General features: G+C 41.5%; 1 protein-coding gene across 1 annotated transcript; it reads right to left on the minus strand.

The window, feature by feature from the left end:
- Positions 1-8,160: 8,160 nt before the first annotated feature.
- LOC141600955 (uncharacterized) lies at positions 8,161-10,313 on the minus strand. The gene is made up of 5 exons (XM_074421211.1): positions 10,214-10,313; positions 9,474-9,556; positions 9,206-9,282; positions 8,836-9,085; positions 8,161-8,748 (listed from the first exon to the last, which is right to left on the minus strand). The coding sequence occupies exons 1-5, from the start codon at positions 10,311-10,313 to the stop codon at positions 8,161-8,163; spliced, it is 1,098 nt and encodes a 365-aa protein (XP_074277312.1).
- Between the last annotated feature and the right edge of the window lie 1,932 nt (positions 10,314-12,245).

The following is a 12,245-nucleotide window of genomic DNA, read 5'->3' on the forward strand; positions in this document are numbered from 1 at the left end:
TGACACATCCCAGCTAGCCCAAATACCTCTAATCAAACCTTCTCAACAACTGCTCACCAACCCCGAATGGATCACCACAGTTTTACAAAACAAAGACGGGGTCAGTACTAATCACACAACACAATCACAATAAGATAACTATCAAACAGCTCAACCGTCACATCAATCCCAAACTCCAAAATCAAACTCCACATCACTGACTACACACTAAAGTGTGTAGTCCTGCCAGAGTACCCATCGCAACAGGTACTCCACACCGCCAGTTGGGGACCGCAGCCGTTCCCACCTAAGCCCCGCTCATCTCCATTGAGCGATAAACCCAAGTCCATTAATGTGCACATCCCTTCTGTGGCGGGTTCCATAGAAGACGAAACAAGGGCATGCAGCCACTCCCGCAAGTGACTCCACTCAGCCAGGGACGCACCCCGAAGATCATAGACAGATACAATCAACAATAATCAACAACGATAATATTCAACAACCGTCACAATACCAACATTATACTTTAACAACAATCATAATCAAATCACCAACCACATCATGTGACTAATACTGAGTAGAGAAAACCCTGCCTGGAATGCAAACACAAGGCAGACGATCTAGCAGCTATCTTAAAATCTCTCTTCTATGAACCCTCCTCCTATACATACAATCATACAATTATTACTACAATAACATAAATATAAAAACCCCCAATCCCCAAAATTAGGGTTTAACCAACCTCAACCAAATGCTAAAAAAATGGTATGTAGGACTTACCCTTGACGCAAGGATCACAAAGATGCAAAGAACAACGAAATCCGACCTCTCTAGCTCCGGAATTTGCCAATAATGAGAATGTGGAGAACAACGTAGTTTGCAATCTCTTTTTGTGTGTATTAGGTTTATAAAAGTGTTTAGAAAAGATGACGGAGTATTATATATACTAATTCGCATTATTAACAAAATCCGTCAAAATATTACCCGATAACCAACATACTCGATCGAGTAAGTAACATACTTGATCGAGTGCCACTTACTCGATCGAGTGCCAAGGCTACTCGATCGAGTACCCTACAGGCATAACACTGTTTCGTAAATCAAAACATACTTACTCGGCAGAGTAAGCCCCACTCGATAGAGTACCCAGAGACTCATAAAACCGTAGTATTACAGTCTTCCCTCCTTAAAAAGAACTTCTTCCCCGAAGTTCAAACTACAACAAAACAAAAACACACTAACACTCTCCCGACACAACCACAAAAATAAAACTCAACATAAAACTCCCAAAACATACGTACCAACCAAGTTCAACCCGACTCAAACAACTACTAACTATATCAAAATCGACATAAAATGATGCAAAAACTCTTCGAGACCATCCCCTACCCCCCTAAAAGAAACAAGGTTACGTCCCCGTAACCATACATACTGTTAGGCCCAAATTAGCCTGGTCTGACTCTAACTTGGCCTGACCTTACTAGGCTGATTGAGGCAACCAGGGACCGGACAAATCTAACTACTATTTGCCAGATGAAGAGTACCACAAGATAAGCAAGCTACTAAATCCTAGAAGAAAAGCCTGATGGTAAGTGCAGAATAGCCTGGCAGGACACTCAAGCAGGCTGGATTAAATTGATAAATAAGAAATACAGTTATATGAACAAATAACCACGTCCTACTCTCATGGAAGACCAAGTCCAACTACAAGGAGCACATAATCTTAGAAAATCTGAACGTGCAAGAGGAAAGGAAGGACGGTTTGTTAAAAAAGAATGAGTCAACCGTGTTAATAGGGAATGTGCCCTATTTTCCAGCTAACAACTCCAACAATCAAGGGGAACGTTGAGGTTGAATATAACGTTAGCATTTGTAGAACTATAAATAGTATAATCTAACATTTGTAAAGACATTCATTATTCATCAGTTATTTACAATTTATCTCTCACTCTTTCCTGAATATTCAGTTATATACACGAGTTTGTACTCAGCTTATCAAAATAATACAAACAATATTCTTTATACTTAGTTCTTCCTTGTTATTTACTCATATTATTATTCTAAACTTATTGAACTAGATACCTTAATTACTCAATAATCAAGCCGGATCCTTTCAGGGAAAATCCTGCTAAAACAATTGGCGCCCACCGTGGGGCATCTAGTTCATTAATCAAAAAAATAATTTCCTTTTGCCATTCTTCATCTAATATTCACATACAAAAATGGTAGAACTCACTCCAGAACAACAATTGGCGGCTGCCTTAGCTAAAATCAAAGAACTGGAGACAATTCAAGAAAAGGCAGCCCAAGTAGAAGCTGAAATCAGTAGACTGAAGGAATCTGAGTCTAACCTGAGGAAAAAATTGAAAAATCAGGCTTCAGGCTCCAAGACCAGATTCGAACCAGGAACCCCATTCTCATCCATTATCAAAAACATTGACTTTTCCAATTTTGGCACTCCGGAGAAGGATATCCCATCCGGCACCCAAATCATTCCCAACGATGAAACAAACAAAACTGAAGCAGCAATAATGATGGCCATGCTTCAGGAAATTCAAAAACTCCACAACAAAATAGAAAATATACCTGGAGTGCCATACCCTGTGGCTGAAGTAGAAGTTGACAGCTTCGCTGATTCACCCTTTGCAGATGAAATTGCAAAGATTGATCTCCCCAAGAAATTTACCGTCCCATCCATGAGAACTTATGATGGAACGTCTGATTCACAAAATCACGTTGCCATATTCAAACAAAAGATTTTGGCTGCCTCAATACCCAGTGAACTCAGGCAGGTCTGCATGTGTAAAGGCTTTCGTACAACCCTGACTGGAGCAGCATTATAATGGTTCATCAATCTCCCAAATGGAAGTATCAAGAATTTTGCAGAACTGGTCAATGCCTTCAATCAACAATTCGCAAGCAGCAGAGACATGGCCAAGAGACCCAGTAACCTGTTCAGGGTAAAGCAACTCCCTGAAGAACCTCTCAAAGAATTCCTGGCAAGATTTATCAAAGAGAAGGTAGCCATTCCTAGGTGCGACGAAGAGACAATGGTAGAAGCCTTCAGACAAGGAGTCCTGCTTGATAGTGACATCTATGCAGACTTAACCAAAATAGCCTGCCCAACCTTTGCCACTGTTCAATCTATTGCCTTAGAACATGTCAGATTGGAAGAAGATCTCAACTTTAGAACAAACTCGTCCGGAGGAAAGCAAGGCTATGGACACCCTAACAGGAAAAGCTCCTACCAGAAAGTAGGCAACCCCGGATCAGCACCCTATTCCAGGCCTGAACGATCTGAAGTCAACATGGCACAAGAACACAAAGGTAACCTTTCTAACCTACCAACTATTCCTGAATATAACTTCTCTATAAATACTGTAGGATTAATCAAACACCTGGAAACCTTGGGGGACACGGTCAGATGGCCCAAAAAATCCGACAACCCCAGGAAAGATCGAACGAGATGGTGTAACTTCCACCAAGACATCGGGCACACCACAGAAGAATGCATCCAACTCAGGAAACAAGTGGCATACCTCCTAAAGAAAGGCTATCTGAAAGACTTAATCCAGCAGCCAAAGAACAAAGATGAAGGACAAAACAAGAGAGATTCAGGGAACAACAGAGATCCTCCTCCTCCTCCTCCCCCAATCTATGAAGTCAAGTTCATAAATGGAGGATCAGAAATCTGCGGTTTAACCAGCTCGGCCGCCAAAAGAATATCCAGGGAGTCTAAACTTCAACCCCCTCTTAGATCTAAGTCATTACCTGCTATTACTTTTGATGACTCAGACTTGCAGGGAATATAAGATCTACACCATGACAGCTTGGTAATTACCATGTAAATTGGCACAACTAAGGTATCAAGAATCCTGATAGACGGGGGCAGTTCAATCAACTTGGTGATGCTTGACGTCCTCAAAGCTATGAGGATAGATGAAGAGAAAATCATCAAAAAATCCAGCGTCCTGGTTGGGTTCAGTGGAGAAACAAAGAACACCCTGGGAGAAATTAGCCTGCCAACCTATGTGGAAGGCGTGGCTTCCTATGAAAGATTCGGGGTAATGGATTGCCTATTCTCATATAACGTAATCCTGGGCAGACCATGGATCCACAACGTCAAAGCAATCCCATCAACATACCATCAATGTGTGAAAATACCAACCGAATGGGGGATAACCACCATCAGAGGAGAACAAAGGACAGCTCAGGAATGCTACACCAGGCTTTGAAACCTTCAAAGTCGGGTAAGTCCTCGCATAGCAATTAAAGTCACCTGTCAGGAAAGAATATATTGCGCAGTCACAGATGGAAACAGGAGAGGTCATTCTAGACCCAGAATTCCCTGACAGGAAGGTACTTGTGGGGTCAGATGCACCTGACTCAGTCAGACCCAATCTGGTCAGCTTTCTCAAAACTAAAATGTCTTTTTTTGCTTGTTCACATTTTGATATGACTGGTATAGATGCTGATATTATAACCCATAAGTTAAATATTGACAAATCCTTTAAGCCTGTACAGCAAAAAAGAAGAAAATTTGCTGCTGAGAGGCATGAAATCATCAACCAAGAAGTTGACAAGCTATTGGACATGGGAATGATCAGGGAAGTAATGTACCTCGACTGGCTTGCAAATGTAGTAGTCGTCCAAAAGAAAAACGGCAAATGGAGAGTCTGTGTAGACTACACCGACCTAAACAAGGCCTGCCCCAAAGATCCATTTCCCCTGCCACACATCGATGCAATGGTGGATGCCACTGCAGGCCACGAGATGTTAACATTCATGGATGCCTCCAGTGGATTCAACTAAATAAAGATGCACCCCGTAGATCAGGAAAGTACAGCCTTCATCACTGAAAGAGGAATATACTGTTATACTGCTATGCCATTTGGATTAAAAAATACAGGTGCAACCTATCAAAGGTTAGTCAACATGATGTTCAAAGATCAAATAGGAGATACCATGGAAGTCTACATAGACGATATGGTAGTCAAGTCAAAAAAGGCAGAAGACCACGTCAAAGACCTGGAAGTAGCCTTCTAAATACTGGAGAAATTCAATATGAAGCTCAATCCACAGAAATGCCATTTTGGAGTCTCAGCAGGCAAATTCTTGGGCTATATGGTGACAAAAAGAGGAATAGAAGCCAATCCTGAACAGATCAAAGCCATCCTGGAGCTAGAACCACCAAAGACAGTCAAAGACATACAAAAGCTGACAGGAAGAATACCAGCCCTGAACAGGTTCATTTCAAGATCGTCAGAGAGGTGCAAATCATTCTATAATCTGTTAAGGAAAAACAAAGACTTTCAATGGAACCCTGATCATCAGGCTGCCTTTGAAGATATGAAAACATATCTATTCTCTCCTCCCTTGTTGGCAAAACCAGTCAAAGACGAACCCCCGACAAGATATACATCGATACCACGGAAATCTTTGTCGTGCGTCCTGGTCAAAGAAGCGGACGGACAACAACACCCCGTCTATTACGTAAGTAAAAGTCTACCGGATGCGAGATCGGTATGGCCTACTTGAAAAATACGTTTTAGCTTTAATTATGAGTTGCACAAAATTAAGACCATACTTTGAAAGCCACCCTATAATAGTCGAACCAATCTCCTATCAAGTCCTGTACTTAGGAAACCGTAATTGTCCGGACGAATGTGCAAATGGTCAGTCCAGCTAAGCACATACAACATAACATTTGAACGAAGGACAACAATTAAGTCACAAGCACTAGCAGACTTTGTGGCGGATTTTAGTCCAGCCCTAGAACCCGACCTAATAAAAGAAGTAAATAGACTGACCAACGACCGAACAGACCTAGAATGGACTCTATTTGTCGATGGTGCAGCCAACATGAGGGGCACAGGCCTAGGGGTAGTACTAAAATCGCCACAGGGGGATAAGATAGTACAAGCTATAAGCTGTGCATTCGAAGCTACCAACAATGAGGCAGAATATGAAGCCCTAATAGCTGGATTAAAGGTATGTATTGACCTTGGTGTACAAAACCTAAAGGTACGTACTGATTCCCTTCTTATTTCAAACCAAGTAAATGGAGTATATACTGCAAAAGACTCAAAAATGATGCTTTATTTGGAAGTTGTCCAAAATTTAAAAGCAAAATTCCGCAATTTTAATATTGATCAAATTCCTAGGGACTTGAATACCCAGGCCGATGCCCTAGCCGGCCTAGGATCCAACTTCAGTCCCCTTGACTTTGATAAAATACCCATCGTACATTTATTAGAACCTGCAATAAATAAACAAGATAAAAGTTTCCCAATGTATATTGCCAATTCATGGACGAAACCTTACTATGATTGGCTACAACAAGGAATCCTCCCTCTGAATAAGCAAGATGCTAGAGCACTAAAAATCAAAGCTGCTTCATATACTATTATTAACAACGTGCTTTTTAAGAAATCGCAGGCAGGACCATACCTCAGAAGCCTGGAACCACAAGAAGCTGAACAGATACTATCAGAAATCCATGGAGGATACTGTGGAAATCATAAAGGCGGAAGGAGCCTGGCAAGCAAGGTACTCAGAACAGGTTATTATTGGCCCACTTTGAGGGCCGATTGCCTGGAATTCAGCTCTAAATGCGAAGCTTGCCAGATTCATGGACCATATATCCACCAACCATCTGAGGAACTACATTCTATATCCGCACCCTGGCCATTTATGAAGTGGGGCATGGATATAGTAGGGAAACTACCTCAAGCACCCGGGCAAAAAGTTTTTATGCTAGCAATGACTGACTACTTCTCCAAATGGATAGAAGCTGATTCATACAGGCAAGTCAAAGAAAAGGATGTCATAGCATTCATCAAACACAACATCATATGTAGATATGGCATCCCCTCTGAAATAGTATGCGACAATGGCACGCAATTCGTGGGAAAAGAACAAAGCCTTCTGTGCTCAATGGAACATCAACCTGGTAACCTCCACGCCAGGATATCCAAAAGCTAACGGCCAGGCAGAATCTAGTAACAAAGTAATAATCAGTTGCATAAAGAAGAAGCTAGAAAGAAGGAAAGGTAGATGGGCTGAAGAGCTCCCCTTGGTCCTCGGGCCGACAGAACCACGCCTAAAACATCCACAGGCCAAACCCCTACTCCTTGGTCTATGGATGTGAAGCAATAATCCCAGTGAGGTCAACATTCCATCAGCCAGATGCAGCTGAATACAATAACGAGCAATATATCTCTAATGGAGGACAACCTGGACTTGACGGAAGAGCTAAGAGATGCGGCCAAACATTAGAATGGCAAAGATATCAAAGCAAAGAGTTGCAAAAGGCTACAACAAGATGTCAAAGCTAGAGTATTCAAGGTAGGAGACCTTGTTCTCAGAAAAGTTTTTGAAAACACAAAAGAGAAGAATCTTTGGAAAATTGGCCCCAACCTGGGAAGGTCCCTACCGATTGACTCAATAGTCGGCCAGGGAGCTTATAGACTACAAACCCTGGACGGCGAAATGATCCCAAGAGCTTGGAATATTGCACACTTAAAACTATTTCACATATAAAATATATCTCCCAGTCCAGGTATAATCTTCATCTTACCATTTCCTGCCTGACCTGATATGAAACTAAATGTATGATATTTGCCATTATATGAATAAATGCCTTATATAATTTCTTCCATTATGTGCCCAAGTACTTGTCAATATTCTCGTATTTCCCTTTTCGAGTAGAATCTTCAATATTTGTTTTACATATCTGTACTTTACTTAAAACAAATTTTAAAGATTGGGGCCACCCCACGATATCCAATCGATATCCAACTTTCAAGTTGCAAAAACAGCCTTAAAATATTGAGCTCAATTTAATATACAAACCTGGAAAACCTTTTCCTGGCTTGTATAACATAGATGGGTCATAAGCCCTCCGCAGGCGGGGGACATAAGCTCTCCAGACAGGCAATAACCCCACCCATAACAAAAGAATGGCAGATCCGGCAAAAAATCGGCGGATCCAAAGACACATCCAACACTACAAATGTACCTTATCAAAACACAAAAAGAAACCAACAAAGACCAAATATTTATTCAAAACCGAAACAAAATATTCATCCAAAAAAGCTAGCCTTACCACATACCTAATAAATATTCATTCCAGGAACATCCCCCCTGGATGGGCCAAAACGAAACGGAAAAAACATAAATCTAAACAGGCTTCGAACCAGTAACCGATTCACAACCATCCACCATTTCCTGATCACCATATTTCTCCTTGGAAGGAGGAGAATCCACTTCTTCTTCTTGACCCATATTGGCCAAATCAGGATACTGGGTGTCCAGAGCTGTCTCATCCCGATCCGGATCCCAATTAGCCCGGTCAGATTCCGGATCCCTCATAGCATCAACCCGGCCTTTCCCAAAGAAGTACTGAGCAGCATCAGCAAGCCGCGCCTCCACTAGCTCCTTTTCAACACCAAGCTCTTCATTTTTCCTCAGCTGATCCTGCATTGCCTGCTTCTCGACAGCCAACTCTTCCTTGACAGTCTTCATCTCTTCCCTTGCAGCCTCCAACTCTTGCCTGACAACATTCTCAGCGTTTTTTGCAGCCACCTCACAAACCAAAGCAGCCCTGGATGCCTCTCTAGCTGACCCCAGCTGAGATTGAAGTACTACCTCATTACCCCTGGATGTGTGCAGCTCACGGTTAACTTTATCTAATTTCTCTTCCAAGCCAGAAATCCTAGCCTGGGCATCCCTGAGCTGACAAGCAGTAACCAACCCAGCGTCCAATCCCTACAGAAAAACAAAAGAAAGTCAATCAGCCAAACACAAAGCAACAAAAAGAACACATAATAATTGAAAAGTCCTTTTGCAACTAACCTCCTTAGCTTGGGAAGCAAGGGCAGCAGCCTTTGTCACAAGAGAAGACAAGATAGAAACCACTTTAGTAGAAGACTCAAAGGTATTGTCAGATAAAAGCTGGCTGCTCATACTAGCAGAGAAATCATTTATCTGCGCCCGGGCAGCATCCATATCGTCAATCCGAGCAGACACACTTCTGATTAGCTGAGCCTGAATAAGCTCTTTCTCTCTCCCTTCTTCTTCTTCAGGAATAACAGCTTCCCTCCTCCTTTTGGAAGCCTGAACGACCTCTGGTGATACTAGCCTGGGCGGTTCCTGGGGAGGCTGGACATCAGAAACCAAAACGTCAAGCGTTTTGTCACTCTCACTAGCCTCCTGGCTCTTGGACTGTTCAGCAATCCTAGCAACCCCAGCTTTTAAGTCTTTTGCAGTAAAGCCTGGCCAACCTAACAGAATACCTGTATACTGAATGTATAAAAAATACACATAAATATCAGAAGAGAAGCGATAAGAAGACAACAATCAACACAGAGACATATAGAAGACATACAAGAAAGAGCAGTGGAGCTAGGCTTGCCTTTGGGTACTTTAACCACACTCAGCTTAGTCTTCATATACCGGAGCAATAAATCCCTGCCCAGACTAGCAGGCCAAGCCCTCTCTTCCTCAGGAATAGAAAGAAAAGCCTCTATCCTTGAAATAGCCTCCTCATCAAGAGGGTCGAAGTTCCAATCAGGAGCTACAAATATCACCAAAAATGCACAGGTAAAACTTAAATATCCTAATTTCGTGTAATATAAATTGCAAATTAAGAGTACAGGAAACCTACCACTCTCCAAAGGAGGATATCTCAAATAATCAAAGCCTGACCCCAGACTTTCAATCCGGATAAACAGGAAAGTCTTTGCCTAGCTTTTATAATCTCCAGAGTCCAGGTTAGTAATTAATGGAGACATTTTCGACTTAATTCTCAAATTGAAACGACCGGTAGAAGGATTTTTCATATGATATACTGCCTTGATATCATTAATAGTAATTACAAGTTTATGTTTAGCACATAAATTTTCAATAGAGTGGACAAGTTTCCAAACCATTGGCATGATTTGGAAAGGTGATATTTCCATAGCACGAATAGTATCAATCATTAAAGGAGTAAAAGGTAACTTACAACCTGCTTTGAACGCCCATTCATAAATACAGAACCAACCGGGTGACACCCAATTAGCTCTGACTGGACAAGACTCAGGAATCCAAACCTCAGTCGAATCAGGAATCAATTTTTTCTCCCTTAAAACCCTATCATAGTTTGTTTTCAATAAGTTTTCTTCAGGGAAATAAGGATCCAGATATTGAAGAGCAGAAAAAATGGAGTCTTGATATTTAAACGCAATAGCACGAGCAGGAGGATCAATTTCAACCACTTCCTCCTCATGGACGCCTGTAGGCTCAGGTTCAGCTGCAGCTTTCTGGGAAGCAGGACGCTTTTTGGCTCCCATATCCTTTATTGTTTTATTTATCGTGGTCAATTTTACTTAATGAGAAATTATAGTTAACAAACTGAAATTCCTGGGAAATAGGGAAGAATTTTAGAGAAGATTTAGCAAGGAAAGTGGAAGAATTTTGGTGAAAAATAAACTCATCACAAATACCGTATTTATAGAAGAAGAGTAACGGTGCAAAAACCTTAGAAAACACAAAACTGTCAGCATGACATGATGTAGTTAGTCGTTGCAGTGATTAACGGTCACTGGGAGTCTAAGAGTCATTGAGTAAATATAATTCTTTTTATTGTTCAACCCGGTAAAATTGACATCTCACCCCTGGCCTGATCCAGCACGGGTAAAATGTCAAGGGGCAATTGTTAGGCCCAAATTAGCCTGGTCTGACTCTAACTTGGCCTGACCTTACTAGGCTGATTGAGGCAACCAGGGACTGGACAAATCTAACTACTATTTGGCAGATGAAGAGTACCACAAGATAAGCAAGCTACTAAATCCTAGAAGAAAAGCCTGATGGTAAGTGCAGAATAGCCTGGCAGGACACTCAAGTAGGTTGGATTAAATTGATAAACAAGAAATACAGTTATATGAACAAATAACCACGTCCTACTCTCATGGAAGACCAAGTCCCACTACAAGGAGCACATAGTCTTAGAAAATCTGAACGTGCAAGAGGAAAGGAAGGACGGTTTGTTAAAGAAGAATGAGTCAACCGTGTTAATAGGGAATGTGCCCTATTTTCCAGCTAACAACTCTAACAATCAAGGGGAACGTTGAGGTTGAATATAACGTTAGCATTTGTAGAACTATAAATAGCATAATATAACATTTGTAAAGACATTCATTATTCATCAGTTATTTACAATTTATCTCTCACTCTTTCCTGAATATTCAGTTATATACACGAGTTTGTACTCAACTTATCAAAATAATACAAACGATATTCTTTATACTTAGTTCTTCCTTGTTATTTACTCATATTATTATTCTAAACTTATTGAACTAGATACCCTAATTACTCAATAATCAAGCCGGATCCTTCCAGGGAAAATCCTGCTAAAACACATACCTTATAAAAAAGAAACGGACAGCGCTCTCTCATGGCCTCCTCCGCCTCCCACGTAGCTTCCTCAACCTCACGATTAGACCAAAGAATCTTAAGCAAGACTGTCTCACCATGTCTAGTCTTCCTAACCTTCCGGTCAAGAATCTATTTAGGCACCTCAAGATAAGACAAGGACTCATCTAGCTCTATGTTCTCCACCTCTAACACATGTGACGGATCACTCACATACTTCCACAGCTGAGACACATGAAACACATTATGTACCCTATCCAAAGCAGACGGTAAGGCCAACTGATAAGAAACCTCTCCAACCGGGTCTAAGATCTCATATGGTCCTATGAACTTCTGACTCAGCTTGCCTTTCTTACCAAATCTCATGACCCCACGCATAAGAGACACTTTCAGAAGAACCTTGTCCCCAACCTGGAATTCTATATCCCGGTGATGTAGATCTGTATAACTCTTTTGTCTATCATGAGCCACTCTCATCCTCTCTCTGATCAACTTAATCTGCTCAACCATCTCATGTACCATCTCTGGTCCTAAAACCACTGTCTCAACACTGTCGTCCTAACAAATCGGACTCCTACATCTCCTCCCATATAAAGCCTCAAATGGCACCATGTCAATACTGGTGTGATAGCTGTTGTTGTAAGAAAACTCAATCAAATCTAACCTCTGTTCCCAGCTACCACCGAAATCCATCACACAAGCTCGTAACATATCCTCAAGAGTCTTGACTGTTCTCTCTGTCTGACCATCTGTCGCAGGATGAAATGATGTACTCATCTTCAATGTAGTTCCCAAAGACTCCTGCAACTCTTTCCAAAAACGTGAGATAAACCTCGAATCTCTGTCAGATA

This window comes from Silene latifolia, chromosome 9 (assembly GCF_048544455.1).
Source record: "Silene latifolia isolate original U9 population chromosome 9, ASM4854445v1, whole genome shotgun sequence".
In the NCBI taxonomy this organism is placed as follows: Eukaryota; Viridiplantae; Streptophyta; class Magnoliopsida; order Caryophyllales; family Caryophyllaceae; genus Silene; species Silene latifolia.